The 25208-nt window shown below is 36.1% G+C and overlaps 1 protein-coding gene across 1 annotated transcript; it reads right to left on the reverse strand.

Annotated features, from left to right (window-relative positions):
• Nucleotides 1-7441: 7441 nt before the first annotated feature.
• On the reverse strand, nt 7442-25146 carry LOC136803750 (vitellogenin-2-like). The gene is made up of 18 exons (XM_067060473.1): nt 25045-25146; nt 22409-22638; nt 21894-22166; nt 20986-21126; nt 19998-20226; nt 18794-19046; nt 18189-18360; nt 17657-17782; nt 16798-17228; nt 15846-16335; nt 15264-15454; nt 14002-14767; nt 12620-12736; nt 10906-11151; nt 10389-10586; nt 8724-9353; nt 8130-8466; nt 7442-7840 (listed from the first exon to the last, which is right to left on the reverse strand). The coding sequence occupies exons 1-18, from the start codon at nt 25079-25081 to the stop codon at nt 7614-7616; spliced, it is 5094 nt and encodes a 1697-aa protein (XP_066916574.1). The 5' UTR covers nt 25082-25146; the 3' UTR covers nt 7442-7613.
• Between the last annotated feature and the right edge of the window lie 62 nt (nt 25147-25208).

Here is a 25208-nt window from a genome sequence, read left to right on the forward strand (position 1 = left end):
TATTTTCGCGTGTTACAAATTTTCGCAGGTACTTAATTTCGCGAGTTTGTTGGTCAATTTTCGCGAAATTTAATACTGTTTAAATTTTTCAAAATTACAAAATCGCGAAATTAAATACACGCGAAAAATTCTTTCTCAGTATTTTGTTAGTATTTTTACATCAAAACGTTGTGTTTCAAGCGAAATCAGTCTTTTTCTTGCTTTATATTCCGAATCGCGAAATTTAATACACGCGAAAATTTTCCAGAAGTCTGCAATCGCGAAATTTAATACACGCGAAACACGTTTTTTCGAATATTTTTTTCGAAATTTAGAGGTAAATTTTATAGTATTAATCTGTCATTTGTGTAAAAACCAGGCGAGCCGCTCAAGGCCGCGCTACTTTGGTAGGATTTGTTGGCTTCAAATCCTACCAAGGAGATTGACTTCTAGCCCTTCGGGCTTATACTTCATTGGTCGTTACTGCTAAAAAGTGTGTACGTAATTTTCCTGGGGGGGGGATTGGGGCTTTATGTCTCGGGAGGGGGGCAGTAAACGATCCAAATATGGTTAAAAGATAAGACACCCGGGGAAGGTTAGAGTTAAACGTTGTACAGATTTCTTTTTTTTATTTGATCGCTTTTTTAAGCCAGCTTCAACATCCAAAGGACTTTTAGTGCGTTCAGCTACAGCTTAACCGGCGTGCGACGCCGGGTACCGGCTAGTATATGCTTATTAATAGTGATTCTTATAGATAAACATGCGTTTTTTGAGCCAACAAAGCAAAAATCTGCTTGAGCCATCTTTTACCTATGATGGTACCCTACATTCATGCAAAAAATCAGAAAAAATCAATGATCCAATTTTTCACAAAGTCCAAAAAACCGTTTTTTAGTTGTTTTTTGGTCCAAACTTGCCAAATTGAGCTCCATCACATTTTGGCCACCACCATTTTGCACCTTTTTACCAAAAATCAAAAGATTCCTATGATTCAATCCTGAGAAAAGTTGGTAACAGATGAACAGACGTACGGACGGACGAACACAGGTTAATTTATAGGACCTTCACCCCACGGGGGTAGGTCCAAAAAGGGTGTCAGAATTAGAGGAGGGATGTCGACATTAGCTGCATTAGACCAAGTTATAGTACCCCCCTTTAAACAACGTCAGATGTGGCAATCAAACTTGATCTCAAAATATTCAACCCTTCTCCCATCGTTTGCTGTAAATATTCTATCGCTGTTTTGTCAGCCATCTTTATTTTTGCAACGGCTCGCATCAGAAAAAACAGCCATCTGCAAAAATTTGTGGGCTGCGCGGGTCGTCAAACAAAGAGAACCCGAGGCATAAACATTGGGCCATTTGTTATGGTTTTCAAAACAGCCAAAGAGATCAAAAACAAACATGGCGAAGTAACATTTGGCATGGAATGAATTTCTCTAAAATTTATTTTTCTGGTGAAAATTTCTTTGCCACTAATATTTGATGTTTTCGTGGCAAGTTTGAGTTTGGAAGGCTCCCCTTAGGTAGCAACTACAAAAGATTTTTCAAATTTTAATTTCTTTTCAAAACCTATCCAGGTCATAGGCCTCCAGAGGATAAGTGGTTGTAAAGATATTCAAATTTTAGTGTCAAAAATTTGACTTAAATGTAAAAAAAAGGTTAGGAAAATAGCTTAGAAAAATTCGAAACATGTGTCAAAAAAGAAAGAAAGAAAAAAAGATGTTTCCCAGTCAGGCTTCTTTAATTTTGCATATCTTAATTTCTAGTGTAGCTAGAGACCTGAAATTTGGAGGGAGAATTTATGATTTATTTCTTTGATGATGTTAAAATATTATTATATAAAAATATTTGTAAAATATTTAGCATATTTATAAAAATAACGTAAGATATATCTTTTTTTGAAAAAAGAAGACATTGCTTAGCTTGGAAAAGGTTGAAATGTTTCCGACCTAGGTCCATTTGGACCTAGGTCGAAGGATGATGATGATGATGATGAAATGAGTCTAAAAAGGTGATAGGACCCATTTTCAAGAAGTCTCTGGAAATGGAGGAACAAAAAGTTATAAGTAAAGAAAAGTTTTTCTGAAAGGAACCCCAAATGAAAAGAAAATCCATTTCGGCAGAAATATAAACTTTTTTTTGGGACATATTCCCATGTTAAAGAAGCAAAGAAGTGAAAAAAACTACATGAAAATCAAAGAACTAAAATTAGCGATTGTGATTTTTGAATTCCTCACCCTTTTTCTGATAAACTACATTTTCCTCCATTTCCAGAAACATTTGTTCATCAAACGTCCCTGTTTAGAAAACCAACTTTTCTTTTTTAGAATAAACCTTACAATCTAGTTTTCATATTTATAGAAACTAGTAGGGGGGATGTTAGGACTAATTTTTTAATGCCGTAGGCCGGCAAAATTTTGCCGACCTAGAGGTCATTTTAGGTCGGCAAAGCCGTCCTAAGTAGCTTGTTTAGGTCGGCAAAGACGAACTAACAAATTCAGCTGCTCTATAATTGTGTTATAAAGAGAATGGAATGAGGCTCGACTATCATGTGTTATCAAATGATAACACAATTAGATTAACCTAACAAATAATATTTTTCCTCTTTAGGTTGGCTTTGCCGACCCAAAACATTTCTTTTGTCGGCACGCCGACCTAGAGTGTAAATTACGTCGGCAAATAAAAGCCGACTTCAGCTCAAGTTACGTCGGCTTTCACGTCGGCATTGCCGAATGCCGACCTGGATTCACAGGGCTGAATGGGTGTCCAATTTTTTCAATTCTTCAATATATTACCTCCGCTCTCTGTCTAAGGTTTAGATAAGCTATGACAGCATCACTTAATTTTAAGAATCTTTTTAAGTTTTTTTCTTCAAATCTTGATGTTATCGATAGTTGCAACTGGTTGCAACTTTTTTGTTCTCCCGTCGGAAAACAATTCTAAAAATGTTGCAAAAACGTTCGGAACTTTACCAATTTGCTGCCTAGCCCGAGTCCACAGTGTTATATACTGCTTGAAAGCTAAGATCATGGGCTTTCTTTTAGTAAAAATCGGAACGCTTTAGCATACAGAAAAAAAAGTTCGAAGGGTTCAAAGTTCACGGAAAAATGAAACATTTGGTTTGATGTCAACTGAAGTTGCCTGACTTCTGGAGTTGCTACCTTGGGCCGCGTGGTTCCCTTGCTCATATCAGAGGGGTCCAAGACGGGGGTAAGAGAATTAAAGTTTCTAAGTAAAATCTTGATTATCACCCAAAAAAGTGCCTTTTTTTGTCCATATCTTTTAAATAGATAGTCCCAGCCTTATCCCTCCTTCAGTAAAGCTTCCAATACATTTTGTCCTTCAGAAAAACCTAAAATATTGGCCTAAATTGCTTGCTTTCAGTTCCTGTAGCCAGTAGTGTGACCCCTTGTATTTCTATTTTATTCCGCGCGGGTTTTTCAATAGAGATGTCACATGACTCAAATCTCGCAGTCTTATTGGACTAGAGAAAACGAAAGTGAAATCGCGCGATCTGATTGGATGAAAAAAAGACAGTGGGAACTGGAACTGAAAATAATTCTCATTCTAAAACAAGATGGCGGTGAGAAAAGCAGGTCTTTTGCTTTGGACTAAAAGGTTGTAAATTCTGGTTGATTTTAAGGTTTTATCTCATCTCATCTCATTTACTTTAATTAGTAGAGGCTTCTTCAATGTTTGGGGAAGGTAAGTCTATAAAAGTTATTTGTTTTTTGGAGGAAAAAAGTGTTTAAAAAAGCATTTTGTGCTCAAGGTTTATTTTTCTTTGCAAATTTTTGTCTTCAATCTTTAAATAGATGAACGAGTATTTGACTGATGGTTATGATTTTTTCACAGAACATCATAGTAAAACTATTCAGGAACTTGGACCTTTTTACAGAATTTAAAAAAATCTGTTAGTTCTGGAGATATATTGAAAGGTTTAGACACGGGTAGTTTGCGTTCGTGTTTCGCGTTCCCAAACCAAATGCACATGAGGCTGAAATTCTAAAATGTGTGATGTATTTCATCTGACAAAAGTTGCAAAAAGTTAAAAAACTATCCTCCAATTTTTCCAAAAAAATGACATATATATTTTGTGTGCGGATGACACTCTACTCGACTCGTGTTAGCTTAGGCAGTTAGGCACCTCCCAGACGAAAAAAAAAACAGAAAAACATAAGTCCTGAGCATTAGAGTAGGGAGGCCGGGCCTTACGCGTGCGGCAGAAACAAAACATAGATTTTTGAGAAAAAAATATTCAAGCTTACATATCTCAAGGAAGGAAACCTCTTTTAACATGAGTATTTTTTCCAAAGTGTAGAGAATTTGTTCAGCTTTCTTTTGCAGAAAAAATCAGCACATCATGTCTTCATGTTCCTTCAAAATTTGAAAATGAGTACTCGCGGGTGAGTTTTTTCAAACTTCTTGTTCGCGGCACGGCAAAATTTTTTATCCGGGGGTTCTAAAATCCAAAGCGCTAGCCACCCGAAACAGCTAACGACCTGGAATTTTTTGCATCGTTCCCCGCAATAGTTTAGCTTTTGAGACGTACCACGTTCGTTAGTTGGAGCAACGTATATTTTTCAGGAAGTCAAATTATGTACTTAAAGTGCGTTTTTTTCATTGAAAAAATCAAAAATTTTTATCAAACGTGAATTTTTTAGAAAGAACAATGTTTTTTCTTTCCAAATGTGAAAAAAGTACGAATCAAGCTGTTTCCGGTGGCAAGCGCTAAGGGAAAGATTGTAATTACCTCCGTTTCAGCTACATCTACGGAAAATAAAACTTCCACCAAACCTCTCGCGCGGAATTTTTCATAAAACACTTTCGCTTTTGGTGCCGTAGCGTAATGAAGGTACAAAATGGCTGGCGATGCGTGCACGAAAATGCTTCGATGCGTGCACGAAAATGCTTGAAAAATTGAACTTCAAAATGTAATATCTTTGGAATTTAAAAGAATTGGAAGGTAAATGACCCCTCATTTTTCTTCTGATGGTTATGGCTTCTTTCCATTAAACTTGGTTTGGTATTCTGCAAGTAAGTTTGAAATTTCCTCTGACCACCCTAATTAGAGCAGGGTCATTCATTAGTGGGAGTGAGACAGTGTTGAGTTTCAATAGTCTACTAAAAATGTGGCAGAATTGACAGCTAGTGGAATGACAAAGACAATGGCATTTTTATAAACAGCATTTCTCTCCATCGTCTGCTGCTATAAAAACCTGGTTTCTCACGCATTATATACTACTTTATATAAAAAATAAGTAGGGAAAGAAAGGTATGACATGAAAAGAAACATATGCTTAACATTAGAATTAGATCAGAACTTTACCATAACCCAGAATGAATGAATTTCTTCATTAGTTAGGTTTCAACTTCTCAGCTTTTGTTGTCTGTCAGTCTCTGTAGTTAGAAATTTCTTTGCCTTGATAAATTTTCATGGTTGTGGTTAGCTACATTTTCAAATTTCCTCTTGTTGCGAGGGTAAAGTTTTATATTCTAACTGGGTGAGTGAAACCAAGATCGAAAAGGATCCTGGGAACAAGATGAAAACAGATCCGTAATGTTTTTGCCGGGTCCAAAGAAGTGCGGACGTAGCCGCTTAAGAAAAGAGCCGCAAATTTTAAAAATATTCAGCAGAATATGTTGTTGAAATGAAACGTGGATTGAAAAGTCATCCAAGAATCTCACACCACAATCATGGTCGAAATATATTGAGATTTTAGTATATTTTAACGTTTTTCAGAATTTAAAGTTCGGGCGAGAATTGCTATTTTAGCACTTCCACTTTCTTTCATTGATTGAATATTTCGATTTTAGAGGCTATATTCCAAGCTTTACTCGAGCAAATTTGAGCTTTTTAATCCTGAGATCCTAAAGGTACCTAAAGTCCTGAGTCTTTGGTTTCATGTTAAAAACTCAGAGTTAAAACTTGCCAACTGTAGTTTAAGGTGCTTTAAATAAAATCATTTATAGTGTTTAAAATTTCGCATTGGGGTAATCCCCTTTGTCTCAAATATTTTGTCCATGATTGTAGTTCAAATGGTTTCAAAAACTCATATTTTGTTAAGTTAATATTTCTGTTGTGTTATTCAACTTTGCAGATTCAAAATGTAATTTGAAGGTCCTTTTTCCGAGCTTCCCAAAAAGTAGTGTAAGGGTCGAAATGAGCAAAGATGAGAAAAAGTGCATTCTCAAGCTGTAAAATATGTGTTAAATCTGACCTTAAAATGGTACAAAGAAATTTAGAAACACACCGCGAAACGGTCCTTTTTTGCGCGAATTTGCTAAAGTAAAATTTCCGCTAAAATGTAACTCTATCTACACTGTCAGTGTCCAATTTATAAGATCTAAGTTTGCGCTGCACGTACATATCATATTTTTTTATTCGAGTGCCCCCCCCCCCGGGCCGCTTGAACTGCAATAAAATATTTGAATCGTATATAACAGCAGTTAAATCTTAAACTTCGTTGATCGCTAAGGTTATCATTTGTAATGTTTTTGGTGTCGATACATCAGTGTAGTTAAACTGGTAATCTTTCTGCAGCATTAGAAGACGAGAGTAATCTGAGTGAACATGTTGAGTACGATTTTCCACTGGGGACGATATTTTCACGGGAGGAGTTCGTGGGTCTGTGAGAAGGGAGTGTATTGAATGGTACTTCGGCCATTGAATACATATTCTAAACATTCGAATACCGTTCTTATTTTTTATGATGTTCCTGCTGATATGGAAAGTTTTCTTCGATGCAAGGTGTTGGATATTGTTGCGAACCTGATGGACCAGTCATGGTTTGTGCAGTTAAAATTTGAATGGGATTCAAATAGTTTTTTCAGATAGTTTTACAATTTATTTTTAATCGTATTTGGGTATCAAATAATCTTTTCAACCGTAAGGGAGTGAGCCAAAATTTAGTAGGATTTGTGTTTTTAATACACAATACCAGGTGTACCGCAGAAACAAGTTACCCTCTTTGATTTGATATTGCAGGCAGTAGAAAAAAGATTCTTCAGAAATATTTTCGGAATTGTTCAGAGGAAAGGCTAACTTAAATTTTGGTGTGTTACTTAATAATTCTACTTCATTGGTTCAAAAGTTATGTCCAGAAAACTAAAACGTCAATTTTGAAAAATATCAAAAAAGGCAAAAAACGAGGGTATCAATTTATGAAAACAACCCGCAAACCACTGGGAAAATCATGTTAATATCACAAATAAAGCATAGCTGATCTATCTCCTCAGTCTTAATATAGTTTTGATTTAATATCTTGCAATAAAAACTTTGTCGTCACAGGTTGGTATCAAATATCATGGTGACTAAAATCTAGAAGTAGTAAAGAAATTGCTCTCTTTGATTTGTTTAACATCTGATGATAGAGTTGAGATTAAGTCTGAAGGAAAATTGCGTGTCTGCGGGGTCTGCGGGACCCCTCACTGAAGGATGAAAATATTTGATGATAAGCTGACTGTTTTCCGGTGGAAAAATATTTTCACAACACTGTAATAATTTCCAAAACTTATCTAGTTATACAAAAAACCAAAAATTATTCTTGTTTATTAAAAAACTAAAAATTATGTAATCATACAAAATCAGATAAAAAACATTATGAAATCTGATGAGGGAACAATAAAAAACTAGCAGGAACATTGACATTCGGTTGTTGCGGAAACATCCATCATTCGTTGAACCGTATTGCGGTCACGACCAGTACATTTGACGGGTACGTTTTGAAGAGTGGTTGTTTTCTTTGGGTAGCAACCACTGAAACATTGTGGTAATGCAACCAAAGTTGTGCATGACCATGTCTCTCTGTTGTTTGTTCGTCTTAACCGTTGGAAATCTTTACGTTGAAATTGACACCCTGAAATAAATTTAATATTTTGAGATAAGGGGACACTTTTTTTTGACAGTGCTTTTCCTAAATGATTTTTTTTAGCTCGCTTCGTAGTTTGTACCATCTGTGCTCAATTTTTTTTTTTTTTGCACCACATTCACAACATTTTCAACATTTTGATGGTTGTACCTAAAAGCGTTTGCTAAATAAATTCCTAAAAATGTTGTTGATTTTCACGTTTTTTAAACTCGTCAATTTAAATTTCTTGTTTTCTGTTCTATTTTTTAGAAATTGCATACAAAAACTTTTAAGTTACCTGAAGAAGTGCATTTTTTTCCATTGACGATCCAAGAAAGACCGAAAAGCGTGACATCTTCAACCTCTACCATCTCAGGTGCTCTCATCTCAAGGTCTTGTTCTGAGTTCATATCGCCACACATACCGTGAATCTTTCCCGACATGAACCTCGACATCCGAATATGAACCGCGCGTCCGCCGGCGTATATTTCAATGCCCATTTCTTTGGTGAAGAAAAATAAGGCTTTGGTTTCAGGTATCCAGACGAAATCAATGACGCCACCATTAGCTAATGTAACTTTGTTGCCATCTCTGGAGAGCGAAGATGCAGTAATTCTCTGTCGTCTTCCATTAACCTAAAGAATAAAAACCATTATGGTGTTGACTTTAATGAAACGTTCAGCGTTTTTAACCATCAGAAAATGTTGAATCCTTTAGTCGCCATCTAAGTAGTTGGACTTGAAGATCAGTGCGCCCCAAAGATACTGATTGTAAATAATGCCGCCACTTCCAAAACTATGAAATCGAGAGATGAGAATTTAAATTAAGTTTTGGTTTTCATTTAACAATTAGCAATGCCCGAGAGTAAACAAGATTTTAAAAAGGTACCTACCAACACTTCGGGAATTTGGTTTGTATTTTTTGGTTTGATTTGAATTTCAGAATCACCATAAATAATTCTCATTTGTTTCATTTCTTTATCGAGATTATTAACATAGACTTCAATATTGCTGACATCTTTGGTGTAAGTCTTCATAAGGGTGTATTCACATTTAGTTTTCTTTGTGTCGTACTGGTAAACAACTTGATCGAAAGTACGGAATTGGTTTCCTTTGTGAATGCATACTGAGCGGTCGATTTTATCTGACATCTGACCTATAAAGGTGTATGATTTACTGCCGAACGGCATTCGGTCGAGATAGGTTGGTACGCGGAAGATCTTCTCAAAACCGTGTTTCGAATTATTGACACGTACTCGAATCTGATTGGCTGAGATTAGACTGACGTATCCATCACCTTTTACACTGCGCATGCGTTTGTTTTCACCACGTGTTGTTTCGTCATAGTCATCCTCGTCAATTTCATCGTCTTGGGTAAATTTCTTAAGCTGTCGGTAAAACCATTTCGATCTTGGAATAAATTTTGTAGAGACTGGAATCGAGTCATCAAATTTAACCATCCAATCAAAATCCATGGAATATGTAGAGAGACGAGCCTTTCCTGATTTATCTAAATTTGTCAACTAAAAACGGAAAAAGGTAATGAAGATTATGAATGGCATTGTTAGGTTTTAATATGTTAATAAAAACCATAACTTTCATTAAGGTGCCACCGCAGCAAAACGAACACATAGAGTTGAATTTGCGTTCAAAAGGAATGATCTTAGCCCTACAGTAATTTTTTTTAAGAGTGACTTCTCATCTGAGACAAAGTTCTTTCAAATGCTAACAAATGTGTCAAGGGAGTAATTTACAGTCTACTTAGAGTGACATCCGTGCCTTGTCTTACACGTTTTTTATAAGAACAATTTCATAAGAATACGAGGCTGAAATTTGGCCAAAACCTAAGAACAAATTAAGAAGAATCTGAACCTCAGATTTCAGAAATTACTGAGAAGAACATGTTTCCATTTTAATTAATATTGACATTTAAGGCTGAAAAACTCATATAAAATTAAGAGCAGCCTAGCCAGAATCATATGACTTACTGGTTTTTCCTATAAAAAGCGTACATATCCGAAGATACTGCTCTTCATATGTTATTTTACTAATGTACACGTTTGGCAACATAACTGTTCGAATACTTTGAGTAGAGTAATATTTTTAACCTATGAAGAGCGCTTAATAACTACTTGTGGTATAAAAAGGGAACTTCCCAGAAAAGGGAATTTCCTTAGATTCATTTAACTCTCCAGGGATAAGAAAAAGACAAACTGACATTTCAAAATGAGTAATCAGATCAAAATAACTCCGGAAAAGTCTTTTTGATGATGATAAAACAATAGAGACCGTAAGATAAGAATGCTACCGTTAAGCGGAACTAAAATACTGAAAAACGCGCGCGCGCAAACGCAAAATTATGAGATGTTTGCCCAACTTCCTTATGCGTGAAGCTATGAATGCCATCATCGGTCGCTTTAGGCTCCCTGCGGTGGCAAAAACCGTACACATTTTGAAGAGTCTTCTCAGTTGGAATAATAAACTCCAAAGGACATTTTCATTTTTAAATTCTAAATGATTTAGTAAAATTTGAAGAAAATGTGCAAATGAACTTTTACCTTAAAATGTTGTTCTTGACATTTCTTATCAAAGCTGACAGACATGTCTAGCGTGTTTTCAGGATATTTCATCTTCATACACATGAATCTATCACGTGATTCAGTGACGTCAGGATAAACGTCGAATTCAAATTGACGTAATTTTTTATCATGCTGCCATACCATTTCGAATTTCTTATCAGAATTTTCTGAAGTAACCTGAAAAAGTAAAGTGTAAAAAAAATTAGACACTAGTAATATAAGACAGATGTGTATAAGAAGAGTACAACGCAAGGTGACTTTTAAGTTACCGAAATACCGGGAGTTTTATTGGTAAAATACAAAAGTACAGAAAAATTTTCTTCTCATAAGAACTTTTCAGAAATTACACTCACAAGCAAAGCCTTTTCATTTAAAATCTTTCATCCCTCCTTTTCAGGCGTAATATAAAAGGTTGATTATGAACCTTTCTAGGAATTCCCTAATTATCAGCAGTGATGATTGTAACATTACTAACAAAGAACCAATTCAAACTTACAGTAAATGTATATTTACGGTTGTCATCGTTACCACTCGGTTCAAGTTTCATTTGGATTTTCTCGACATCGTGATGAAGTTTAAATTTCTGAATCATCGGTTTGAAAAATTGTTTGGTTGTCATAACAGCTTGGTCACCATCTTTGCTGATGATACCACTTAAGCAGTATGGGATAGGGAAAGTCCAATAGCATTTGGAACTCTTGTATAGCTCGTTTTGGTAATGGTGCTTAGACGTCTTTTGAATCTAAAGATTAATGATACAGAGGGAGATAATCGAGGTCTTCTTGAATATTTCCAGTGGCGTAGACAGGAGGAGCGCAATATTTGTGTAGGAGAGCAGATTTTAGGGACACTGTAATTATCTATTCATAATACAAAAGGATAATTACCTTGTCATAAAAATCTGCTCTTCGTACACAAATTTTTTACCCCTCTTGTCTACGTTACTGTTCTTTACACCCCTGTCTCAGTGAAGTTAGGGTCCCGTATCCTTGACTGACTCAAGCTGGGATCGGATTAAGGGCCTGAAAGCCTTTAGATGGAAATCAGTTATTTATGATTGATGGTAGTGAGGATACCAACGGCCCAAAGCTACAGTTGGGATACTCAAAATTATACATTTTTCTCAGCTGGGATGAGGAAGTTGGGTGATTTTCCAATAGGAGTATAAAGTCATGAGTTGCAGGGAACGATTTCTGACTACCTTTCCATCGAGTTTGCCTGAAACACTTAGGAACGGATAGTGAAAGGTTTTATCAGACTGATAATATCAGACAATCCCCACAAAAAAAATCTTTCATTTTTAGTTTTTACTTTTAGCACTGTTAAAAACGTGGAAATTTTTCTTTCCACACAGTGTGAATTTCAGAGCACACTTCCTTGTCATCAATTATTGAAAAGCTAATAAAAATTGTATCATAAAAGTTATAATGACGCTATAATACTTTTGACGTATTGATAAAGATTCCGGACTCCGCTATCAAGAAAACTGTCAGATATAATTGACATCTATCCTGTACGTCACATTTTGAAAGGCTGTATTTTGTTGTTCCTTACAAGAATATATTAGCGAGTTTATGTATCGGTGTTTTTGTTCAACTGAGACGGTTATAGCGTCAAATTTGTCTAAATATCAATTAACCGAGGACGACGGTCATCAGGGCACTTTTACCGTCCCCAATTTTGCAGGTGGTGATACAGCTCGATATTATCATGTTCTGCTCTACCACTTTAAAAACATTTATTTACTTCGTATTCACGTACAAGTTTTCTTTGACAAGATGCTTAACAGAAAATATCATATCTATGCATACGTGTACCAACACTCACTCTTACCGTAGGAGTCTGACGCATTCAGTCACATATTGTCTCATTATTGTGGATGATTCTATTTTTTATTTTCATATAATTTCTGACATTCCCTATTAAAATAGAGCCACATTTCCACAATAATCGGAAATTGACTGGTTTTTCAAAATAAAATAAGTGTATCGAAATACCGTTAAATCAACAACATTGTTGATCAATCAAAACCTGGGTATGCGAATTCGAACCCATTCCCTTTGTTCTTCGTTTTTATTATTCTGAAAGCACTCACGAATAGAATTTCCAAGAGTGATTGTACCTCGTCCATTAGTAAAACTATCAAAAAGTGGTTAAGTGGAGCTGTGTGTTTACGAGATTACTTGGTATGCTGGTCTAAAAATTCTTACCTCGGCAATGAAAGTTGTTGTGAGCTGTTCACTCTCCTTTGTTGGTCTCCACCTTCTTTGGGTTTCATCATAATAGAAATGATAAACATCAACGCAATTCGACTCGCAAGTCATCTCCTTCATGTTCGATAAAAGAAAAAGTTGTTGAAAATAAATTCAAATAAATTTAAATTGATTAACAGTGAAAGATTATAGCTATAAAGCATCCATGGTAAATATCATACCTAACCAATTAAGTACCATCATTCCGTAACTTGAATTTTTCAAACATTTTTAATTTCAAAAGTGTGTGCCGGCCTAACTAAGAAAAAGTGCCAATCCTACTTAGTTCTTTTTAAGGCAGGGTTAAAAAACAGGGTGACATGGGTTACGGCGCTCTTAGGTTCAGACCTACCGGTAAAGCGGGCCGTTAAAAATAAAGCGATCTCATATGATGCTATGTCACTTAATTGGTTAAAGGGTGAAATATGTATAAATCGGCAGATTGTGTAGAAGAGCTTTAGAGCTTTTCAATGACTTGAATTGATGTATGTATTTCTTAAGGGCTCTGACCATAGTGAATTTTTCATAATTGTCGTATTTAAAATGTGTTTTCTGACTGATATAACCAACAAAACTATGGCATGTTATACATTTTTTGTTAGACAAACTACTCCTGAATCTGAAAATTCAAAAATTGCATTGGAAAAATTTGATGAAGAAGTAAGAAAATGAAGACTTTTTCGAGGAAGAGTATTTCAACTTTGAAGAGCTTAGTTTCCCCGAAGAAAAATCATTTTGAAATTTTTTTCGCAGTAGATGGTGTATCTTTTACCGAATAATAAAAATTTTTGCGGAAAATTTTTGTAAATGCTTCTTTGTCTCGAAATCTTCAAAATAGTGGTTTTTCATCGATTTTTCATCTGGATTTTGCTTAAAAAAACAGTCATAACTTTTGACACACCTTTCTAGAAAAATTTTCCGCAAAATTTACAATAGTTCAATTCTTTGCGGACAGTCTGAAAAAAGTTCGAAACAAAAAGGTTAATTACCCATTAAAACTTAGCGCTTTTTATAAAAGAAGGTGATGCAAAATATTATTAACGTCTTTTTTAAGTTCATAACGTCATTTTTGCAATTAAGTTCTTAATTACTCTTAAGGGATTTGATTAAAAAGCAATTTATAAAGGCAATTCTTTGTTAAAAGTATTAAAAAATCTAAAACATAACTTTTATGCTCAGATACTAAAATCAATTTTCTGACTATGGTCAGAGCCCTTAATAAACTCTCAGTCATTAATTTTGAGTACCTTCTATAACCGCCTATAAAATTGCGATCTTAACGTTCATGGGCGTTGAAAATATCATTTCCTCAAGCTGGTAAAAAAAGTGAATAAACTTACATCTATCATTTTCTGAGCATTTTCAATTTCATCCAAATTCAATCCAGCTTTTCGGTAATGGTTTACCATATTGGTAATATTCTTCATCATGTCCTTCAAGTTGTCTTTTGGTTGAGATACTTGATCCGTTGGTAGAACTGTTTTCAGTTGAATTCCTTCAGATACAAAATCAACAATGAAATAGGTCTTCTTTTCTTTGGACATTCTGATGCGTTTAGTACGTTTATCAATATTGATGAATCCTTTCCCAGGAGCCATTAAAGTGACAACTCGGGTGTTTCCATTAGTGGGAATCATCCTCCATACTTGAGGGGAATTTTCTGAAATGGTGATATCACCATTACTTCTTGTTACCAAATACTTGGAAACTTTCTGTTTTTGTTGATCTTTCTTTCCTTTCAATTTCAAAAACATGGTTGGAGCAAGTTTTGAAAAGTCAGTTTTCGGGGATTTTGCATCATCCTTGTCTTGGACAAATTTATGAGAATCAGAATGGAATGGGACAGGCATGCCCTTATAAGTAAACTCCGTTTTCTTATTTTCGGCATCAATATGGTGTTGTACAAACATTTCGATTCCATTATCAATAGTCACCATTTCAGGTTGTTTTGGTAATTCCAAATCTGTAGTGTATTCCATTCGTGCAATGTTGGCTTTCATACTGAGTTGAGCATCAAACGATATGTTTAATGTTTTGTTATGATGGAAACCAGCTGTTGCTATGGGTGACTCGAAGTATACACTACCACGTGCAAACAGTAGAGATCTGGAAAGGAGGAAAAATCAGAAAGAATTAGGTGACCCTGAAAGGGACTGGAAATTCCAAAAATGTTTCATATTTTTTCCAACTTCCCCAAAAAGGTACCCTGCGAAGGACTGATTTTTTCTATCTTTGAAGTTTTTTGCAAGATACCCTGACCAGCGGCACATCCCGTACCCCTTTTTGCTCATGTATTCCCTGGTAGTTATCAGACAGTTGCGAGTAAAATATTTCCGTATTATACGAGCTGTGTTTGCGCTGTGTTGTACCAAACTCTACCACCACTATTTGTTTGCTTTATACCACCAATATCGGATCTAAACTTCACACATTAAATTTTCCGCGTTTAATATCTATTTAACGGTCGAAAGCATCGTCTAATCAGATTGCAAATATTTTTTTATTCGGATCGACAATCTAAAGTGTCATATTTTCTGACTTCATCATAAGGACACTGAGACAGCAACAAATTCAACAAATTAGAAATCTATTAAAAGTATACCTTTGTTTATGAATCAAATCTCCTTTGAATTCTTGAGTTTTGAAAAAGAATGACGGAATGTCCAACAGACTTGGTGTTTTTGTTTGAACGAAGTTCTCCATCTTATGCATTAATAATGACGTCATGTTATAAACAAACGGGAATCCGGTAGGTGTTGGTATACGGATAATCGTTTCGACCGGAATAAAGACCTATGAAGGGAAAATGAAAATAACGAAAATGATCATTAAGAGTGGGGGATTCGTCGAATTTTCCTCAAGATAATAGGCCAATTCACAATCGAAATGGATCATGGGTAATCAGGACTGATTGCGCCCCGATAACGGTTTCCCGTTAGCTAGACCCGCAAAAATCTTTAAAGTTCTTCAAAGTTTTAAACCAATGGTAGGATTACCCATTACGCTTTGCGACTGTGAAATGGCCTATGCTGACGAACTGCTGAGAAAATGCTGAGGAAAATACTTTAGATCCAAAATAACGACCTTTTCCTTAAAGTAAGTTGTTTTCCTCAGAAATCTATACAAATTTAAAAGACGGTTCGAGTGGTTTTTAGTACTAGTTCTTATCATTCTTATCACATACCTTTTGTGCGTTCATTTTGAGTCCATTTCTTACAAATTCTGCCAGTTTCTTCCAAGTATAGAACTTCTCCGAAGGAGTGTTGCCTGCACTATTCTCCTTATGTTGGAAGGTTCGAGAATCTCTCCACCATTGTGTTCCAAATAGACGGACATCACAATGCAGTCTCAAATCTGTTTGGTTGGATGCATCTTTAGGTGAATAGCCAGATAGCCGAGCCAAGAACTCTTGCACCCCTTGTGTTTCTAATTGAAAGTCCATTAAGTTGAATCTTCGTCCAAAGATTTTTGCATCAAATTGACCAAGAATGTATTTAGGTAGGAATGATTCATTAGTATAATGGATTTGCGAATCCCAAGAGATTTTCATATTGCTGAAACCGGTTGCCGGTGATTTTAAGATACCGGAATAGTGTTGTGGAATCCAACGCAGGTTGCTAGGAACCAGATTTTGTGTTTTGATGAAATTGATTGCTGACTGTGCAGCTGGTTTGCTGGAATATAGAAGAAAGTAAGAATTCACAATTAAAAAAGAACCATGACAATATAGAATGGAACTTCGAATTAGCAGAAACCATCGGGAAAACGGATTAATGTCTGTTAGCTAGAGGTGTTCGCTAATTGGATGTTCGTATAGTATTCGTTGAAAGACAGCTCTGAATTGGTGTGCATTTCGGGGGTTCAACTTTCTATCAAAGGGAGACCTGGTTCTTTAAAAATAATCTCTATGTTTGTATACGTTGGATTTTTCAAAACGCGATAAAGCTTTACAATGTGTTTTCTATTTTGAAATACAGTGGAATCTCGCTAACTTGAACTGCACGGGGAAAATAAATTTGCTAAGAGTTAGGGAAATTTTGAGTTACATTGTTAACTAAGGGATGAGAAAAAACTTGGTCGAGTTATGGAGACATTCGAGTTAAAAGGTTTGAGTTAAAGAGACTCTTAAAAATCACCTTTCCTGAAAGCCTTCATCTGGTTTTGATCGAGCGATCGATTGTAAGCGGTCAAAAATAAAACGTCGAATATTGACTGAACGCTCTTTGATCATATAGTTAGCGCATGTGCTGATGATGGATGGAGTTGGGTTCTCTAAAAGAACTTGGAAGACAGCTCGGCGTAGATCTTCATGTTGTTTTGTGTCGTGCAAGAGGAGCTTTAACAAATGGTTTGTGACACGTGTTCGAGTTTGACTACGTGCTAAAGGCGCTAATGCGAGAATAGCATATCGACGGACGCGAATGGAAACATCATTGTTTTTAATGATTGACATTAATGGTTGGATCATTTGAGAGTGACTACCGGATTTGGCGATTTGTATATAGTCAATTTGTTCGAATTCAGAAAGTGTGATGAATTTTTGGATTGCCATGTTCCTTCGAATCTCCTAAAGATTTAGTGGTAACAATGGTTATCAAACACATTACAACAAACAATCGAAAACGGGCACAATCTTATCATTAAGTGGCCTTCTTATACTATGAAGTTCTAAATCAGTTAAAAAGGATAGTAAACAACAATTTTTTTTGCGTCATCTCAAAAACAGCACATCATTTGGTAACCAGGCCTGGTAGAAGCGGGGAGGCCGGGGAGGCTGCAGATTCCTCACTTTTGAGCAAAATAAACTATGGCCTTAAAATTGACCCGAATTTTGCAAAAAAATTATCCTCAGAGAGAAGCTTTGAAAATTTTTTTCTCGATTTTCGCACATACCCAGCACTCATTTTTGCCTAAATAGCCTTTACCCCTACTCGAGACTTAGATTCAAAAATGATGTGAGGAAGGGTGATTTAAATTTACAAAAATTTTACATACCGTAGGCATTTGCAACCACAAGCACATTTTCTCTGAACAGAAGCGACGTCTCAGGGTAGCAGCTGTTAATAAGCATGCGCGTTGGACTTGGCTCTTCGTTCGAACGTAGTATGAAGAACAAATCTCCTAGAAAATAAAGAATCGGTAAATTTAGTAAGAGTGAGTAAGGTGGGTTTGTTTACTTCAATACCGTCAGTATCACCATCTTGGGCTTGAAATAAAAGCTGTGATCTTGAAAGCATTTTTCCCGCTGACAGCCAGTTTTTGAGAAAACACATCGAACAGAATCTGAGATGAAGAGCTTGAATTTTTACAATGATAATTCGATTTGTAGATTGTAACAATTCGTAAAAGTCACGTTTGCTCAGATCCATGAGCTAAATTCTTTTTTCAACTCAAATGAACTTGAAGGAAGAATCTAGGAAAGAATCAATTTTTCAGTTCTTTTCAGGGTTATGCCCATCACTTCTGGAAAGAAATTTTCAGTGTAGTAGTGCCCTTATAGTGGTGGTGGCAGGATCACGCCACTTACCTTCATTTTGACAACCATTTGTCGATCAGTATAATCAGGTGACGTCATCATTTGGAAGTAATTGATCATCATCCCTGGTTTCACATACCCAGCATCGTCACGTAGTTTTCGGTTTAATAGATTCATTGAGTCGTATGTTCGTAGCATTGAATAAAATCGCATGAAGAGATCCCTGAAAAATAAGGTAGCGTTTTTTTTGTCAGATGAAGAGCAAAGATAGATAGACAGATTGGAGTCAATATTTACGTGGTTAGCCGTACCTGCAGGCGTGGCACAACATCTATGTCTATAGACTATTGTTCGATTGTTTTAAATAGGGTTCTAAGCATGGAGAAAAAGAGATTCGAAGCGTAAAACCCTGGGTTCTAGGAATGACACCTTTAGACCCCTGGAGGACCATCACTCCCCATTTTTTCCAGGATATATACATTTTCACTCAAAAACAGAGTTGATAGTTGAGATCTAATGATGAGTCTAATATCTACTATCTACCTACCAGACTTTATCACTAAGACACTCAGAAAAAAAGTTGCTTTAATTCCAGATTTATTTTGATGACGTCACTCATCATGCTCAGACTCAGACATATTTTCTTCGTATTTTACCTGATTTTTGGGTTCCCTAAACATTTATCCCAAACAATATTGAGCTGGTTAAAACGCATAGGCCGTAAAGTGTTAACAAGGGTCATCATTTTGAAACCATATTCCTTTGTGAAAGGTTTAGTAACATCTCCGTGATCTGTAGAGAGTTTGACCAGAGTGTCATGGACAAATTGACCAAGCTTTTGTGTGTCTTTGTAGTTCAAACGATGTAGAGTGGTTCGTTGTGGTGGTGAATAAAACATCAAGTCACGAGCTGAAAGGAAATAGCAAACACTACACGAATTTCCTTTTACCACATTCATGTAAAAAAGTCACGATTAACGTCGAGTGAAGCTCTGATTGGTTGAAATTGCATACATCAATGTTTTTTGAAAATGTCTAGATTATGAGGTAATCTGTCCTAGCCAATCAAAACTTTACTCGAGGTTTTTCGTAAACTTTTACATGAATCTACTATCGTGTACATCGCGTTAATCATGTAAGCAATACCAAGTATACACTAATATAACTCAAAGGAAATTTTTTAAGCCGCTCAAGGTCCTCGCAGATCATCTACCCACACCCCTGTATCAAAGTAGTAGTAATCCTATATACCATCGATCAACCAGAGTGAAGTTACATTCAATGGCTATGAGAATCTCGTAGTATATCATGATACACATTAAAGCTCTGATAACTTCTAAGTCGCTAAAAACGACCACCCATAGAATTTCATTTTCGCTTTTACTTCAAGTCAAAAGAAAATTATTAAAGTGAAGTTTTCATATATCTCTAACCTTTACAAGTTGAATTTTACTTTTGATGACTCCTCAAAAAGATTCCTTAACCCTTCAGGTCATTGCAAAGACCATTAAAAACTTGCTTCCGAAACTCAAATAAACTCCCCTCCCCGTGGGTGTTCGACAGTAGCGTTGTGCCAGGGGGCGGCCGATTCTTTTTCTAGGAGGAGGGATGGGGGTGCCAAAAGACAATCACTCACGTAATCTTGATATAAGATATAAAGATATTTACTTTTAACAGGGGGCGCCAAAATCCAAACTTTAGAGAATTGCCTCCCCGGATTTGTTCGACCCACCAAGTTCAAGTTATGGGGACTCAACTGTACATCTAATATCCATTAGGTAATTCGAATAATTCGAATAACTTTTTCACCAGCCCGCCTTTTTTCTATACCTCTATAAATACATAACAATTGTACTCATACCTCTCCAAATTGGATAGTCATAAGTTTTTGATGTCTTTTTCTCTTGGACCAATCTTAATATTTGATGAGTGGTACCCATCACTGGTTGTTGCTTTTCACCCAACAAATACAACATTGTCAATCCTGTTGCGTTGACAGAGAAGATCTTGAAGTTGGATTGTACTTGGTAAAGTTCGATGTTCATTGTTGTTTGTTGACGGATGGTATTCGATGAAGAGTCTGAATTTCTCTGAAAAATGGCAAGAGTTTATTTAAAAGGTTAAAAGCAAAGTCTTTTCTCAAAATACTGATAGCAGTGATACTGGTAGTAGTTTCATTTGTGCAACGAGTTATGGAAAAATTAGGACTATCTTTTGGAACGGTCAACCCCGATTTCCAACGATTTGTTACTACAATACACTCCTGTCTTACAGCCCCGGTTGAACTTTCTTTCCCACTGGGGATGAAAACTTCTATCAAAATCACAATGGGGATAGAAACTCTATTGTTTCCAGGTCAAAAGATCTAGTGGGGATAGTTTTAGAATACCATTGTTTTCTATCAAATTTCAATGGGGGATGGAAATGATAAGGTGTTCTTTCCACTAGAGACGAAATTTTAGCCTATGAATAGATAGATAGAGACGATATTTTACGTGGACAGCCCAGTAATCTAGGACTTTGAGACTTATTTTCACGGGGTCCACGGCCAGCCGGATCGGCTATCTATGAACTGAACGGAACATTGGAAGGAGTGGGGATTCGAACCTCGAATCCCTGGTTTGAGACGCTGACGCCTTTGACCACTTGGCCATCGCTCCTCATTGAACCACCTTTATGGGTGCTATCAATTAATGCGTAAGTAGCGGCACTCCTTCTGGCGATATCAATTCAGAATACAGCGTGATGTAACATAGCCCTTTCTCTAGAATGACAGCATAAAGTTATATATACATGTTAAAACCAATTGCCGCTTCGTATGTTGGTTTGGATTAAAATTATTAACTTACGTTTTCTGATTGAATAGATGACAAAAAAACATTTCGATTGTTGCGACATTGGTCTGTGTGGATAGTCTTGGTGATGTTATACACATCCTCCTTTTCATTCAAAACGGTGTAAGAACAGTTGCAAATTCCGTGAATCGTTTTCTAAACATAAATAAGAATTCATGATAGAAATTTGTTGCGTATACATACATAACCTTGCGTGAAGGTAGAAGAGAGTTTATCACCATATTTTCCTAACATCCTGTCTGGAAGTGATCATCTTACTTATTAATTTTTACAATCTGAAGCTGGTAGTAGGTAAAAAGTATGATTTTTCAATTATCCTTGGTACGATATTACCAGAGAAAAAATCGACGCTCTTTACGCAAATAAGTGAATTTCAAGGAACATTAAAACCCATTAGAAATAAAAGCTGCTTTAGTTTATCCCAATGGCTGAAAACATGTTGAAAGATTCTCACTGGGACACAGGGACCGGGAAGGGTTGTATCATTCTAATCCCTGAGCGTCCGTAGTGCAAAAGTTCAGCTACAGTTCGCAAGGTAGTAGTTCTATCCCCAGCCTAGTCATATCAAAGACTTCGAAGTTGTACAAAAAGAGTGCTTGTTACCTCTCTGTTTGGTGCTTGGCAGTTAAGAGAAGGATCGAGGATATGTGGAGCAATATAATGAGAAAGAATTGTGCCATGTCCTACCTTCGGGAAGATAGCTATCGAAAGAGAAGCCTTCGGGTCGCGACGGTAGACCTATCTCTGAACTAAATTACCGTTGATTTCATAAAACATGATGTGTAGTTGAGGAGAGAATATTTTTGGTGCGACAGCGCGTGTCAAGAGTAAGAATTTTATTTTGGCGTGATAGGGACTCCAGGGCGAGGGAGTGTGGGTGCTTAATACGCTTTACCTCTTACCTCTAACTTTTTACTGAATGGCGTTTCATCAAAATTCTGTTGCAACGTGTCAACACTAAACAAATTGATAATCCCACGCTTCAGATTAACAACCAATGTTTCTTCATTATTCTTATGGAAAATGTGTTTCACAACACCGTTTCTGTATCTGAAGAAGATATGACGTTGTAACTCTTGAAGAATGTCTTGTTTGATTGGGATGTTTGTTTGTGTAGGGATTTGATAGTTGTGTGATGGATTCTCGGCTGTCGCAAAGAATTGTGGGTTTTGGAGCTGAAAGAGACGTCAATAGAATGGAATCAGAATAGATTCAGGTTTAAGGATTCGTAATCTATAGCGATATAATGACTAAGTTATTTCTATCCTCAAAATTCTAAACCCTATATAGAATATATATTGAAAGCGAATATGCGACGAAAAGTTTAGTAAAAGAATGGGCGATGGAACTAGCCGTGCAAGATTATTTCAAAATCACTCAAAAAATTGTCACTAGAGTAAACAGTAACGTATCTTACCTCCATTCGAACTCTGAAGTTTCCTGACCCTTCATTCAAGAAATTGACCAATACAAGACATTTGAATTTGATCCCAGTTGATTGTGATTTAATAACAGGATTCAAAGTCTTCATTTGGGCTTGGTACGCAAACGTGTAGGATGTATCGCCACCTTTGAAACTCGTTTTAGTTTTAATCGTTGATTGATCAAATATTCGATCGTATTCATTTTTGTTCTGCTGCGCAAGTGCTATAAAAAGAAAGATGAATAAAAAAATTCCCAAAAAGGTTAATTTTAAGCTAAGTATAGTAAATTACTAGCGGCCGTAGCATGAAGAAGGTAGAGTATCCAGCTACAGTGCGCAAGGTTCAGTGGGTCACAGATTTCCAAAATGGTACTTGATACCTCTCTGCTTGATGCTCAGCAATTAAGAGAAGGATCAAGGGTAAGTGGAGAAATACAGGGAAACGAGTGGCGCTCTCCCTTACCTTCGGCTAGACAGTTAGAGAAAAGGGAGCCTTCGGGTCGCTCTCGACTGCGGTCAGAGACCTACTTACTATTGAAAATTGATCCCTAAGGTCGTGTTCAGACCTGAAAGTTTAAGTTTAAGGTTTAAGTAGTACTTTGTTGATATGGGAATTCACTTTTCTTTTGTCATCATCGATTGGCGATCTCGAGGAATCTCCTTTCCTAACTTATAATCATGTCATCTTCTCTCTTGAGATACTTTGAAACAAAAAAGATTTCAAGGAATCTCTCTGCAAAACAGTAATTCGTGTTCGTTGAAGTCATTACTGCTAGAGATGCTCCGAGCGTCTCTAAGTCATAAATTTCACGTTCTTTTTTCTTCATTTACAAAAGGAGCATGCTTTTCACTTGTGAATTCTGATTTCATCTATTCAGAAAACTGTAACGAAATCGTAAAAACTTTTTTTTTTAACCAGAGGGTGATTCCTTTTTAAACTTTGGTTTAACTAATGAGGAGCGTGCCGTTAAATACAAAAGGAATATAAAAGAAACATGTAGACCTAATTGCTTTAAACCTTGGTCTGAACACGACCTAAGATTATCTAATGTCTCTTTTACACCAGGAGAAACCGGTTATTGTAAAACAGCTTGTGTTATTACTGACTTCGACGCACGCTCCACCAAAGGAGCTTTTCTTTGTGTTTAATCGCTGTTGAACTGACGTCATTTTCCCAAATGACATGCGGAATTTGGTATACATTTAAAATAAATAGTTTATTTGATACACGTATTAATTCCCAAATGACTTACAAGAATTTGTTTGTAATTTATCTAGTCATTAGGGATTTCTAGCTTATCTAGGGCGCGTTCACACTGAAAAGTTTACTTAATTAAATCTATCAAAGTTAAACAAAGAGATTTATGATGGATGAATACACTGGTTTATTACAGTTCTTTGTAGGTTCACGAGATCTATTATAACACGGTAATTGATTTTGCTTAAGGCTTCTCATTGGTTGATTTTTTATTGAGAGTTTTGATTTCACCTGTGATTGGTTGATATTGGTATCCATACGTCACTTGAAATCCGCAAACATATTTGTTCTAATGGTTTTACTCAATAACTGCATTCATCTTACACATCAACAACACCGTTTGCACTATTTCTAATTTTTTCCTCAGTTCATTCGTTTTTGAAATCGTAAAACCTTTTGTTCACTGCACGCATTCTTTGTTTATGCTTCCTTAATAAAATCTTTTGTTTTAAGGGAAGCCTCTACCCTACCCTTAAGACAATAGAGCTTACGACTCTTAATTAAGGAAGATCGATTAAAAATTACAATACTACGCGTTCGACTCTTTGTTAAATGCACGTTCTGTATTGTAGTCAACAAAAGATTCTCCTAACTACATTTTTATTAAGGAAGGTCTGTAGTGTGAACACGACCCTAGAAATCCCTCCTATTTCTTTGTATAATTGTATTCCCTAATGACATTGTTAGATATTTTGACATGATATGCTATAAAAGCTGTGGAAATTTTCATTTAATCAGAGAAGGTTGTGAGGGTAGCTCACGCCACATTTTGAAATGGTCTTTTAACAGAACTTATATCAAATCATTGAACAACCTCACAACACTCATTCTCTACACCGGTTCAACCCCAAAACATTTACCTTTTCAACATGGTGCTGTTTTTTGATTAGTCACAATTTTGAAAAATCAATTTTTCTTATTTTCTTTTACATCACGGTTACACGTTAAAGTTTCGGGTTTTCTTAACACCCCTGTGTCACATATCCACTGGGACCCTAGCCACACTGGAAAATTTGGCTAAAATTTCGTTCCCGGTGAGAAAATACCCTGAAATTTCAGCTCCACTGGGAAATTGACTTTTATTTCATCCCCATTGGAAATGTTTAAGAATTGCACACCAAAACCATCCCCACTGGATTTTTTAAACTTATAGAATTTCTATCCCCATTGGGATTTCAATGGGAGTTTTTATCTCCACTGAGGAAAAAAGTTCCAGCGGGGCTGTGAGGCAGGGGTCTTCCAAACTTCTGTCGGTCACCGAGGTCAGTATTTCGTTATTTTGTTCATGAAGCCTCTAGCCTCCACGCTCAAAGAAAATTACTGTGAATCTGTAGTTGGAATTGGAAATGAAAAAAACAAACAAAAAACTTACCAGTAGCGACCAACGTTAGAAGTACCACAAACCGCATTGTTGATGCAGCTCGCTGATTCTTCTATAAAAAATGCTTCTTTCAAATTAAATGCAAAATTATAACTAACCTAGAACTCCAACATCAAGGGTATTTATATGCTATGCTATACATAGGAGTTTAGCAT

This window comes from Clytia hemisphaerica, unplaced genomic scaffold (assembly GCF_902728285.1).
Source record: "Clytia hemisphaerica strain Z4C2 unplaced genomic scaffold, Clytia hemisphaerica genome assembly, whole genome shotgun sequence".
Taxonomy (NCBI): domain Eukaryota; kingdom Metazoa; phylum Cnidaria; class Hydrozoa; order Leptothecata; family Clytiidae; genus Clytia; species Clytia hemisphaerica.

Bases quoted from the DNA above. Each gene is read 5' to 3' on its own strand.
- LOC136803750 (XM_067060473.1), bottom strand. From the start codon at position 25,081: ATGCGGTTTGTGGTACTTCTAACGTTGGTCGCTACTG. The intron at 19,047-19,997 runs GTATGAGTACAA...ATTTCCTTTCAG, and splicing joins TGACTATCCAATTTGGAGAG to CTCGTGACTTGATGTTTTAT. The intron at 17,229-17,656 runs GTATGTAAAATT...CTAAATCTTTAG, and splicing joins TGTGGTTGCAAATGCCTACG to GAGATTCGAAGGAACATGGC.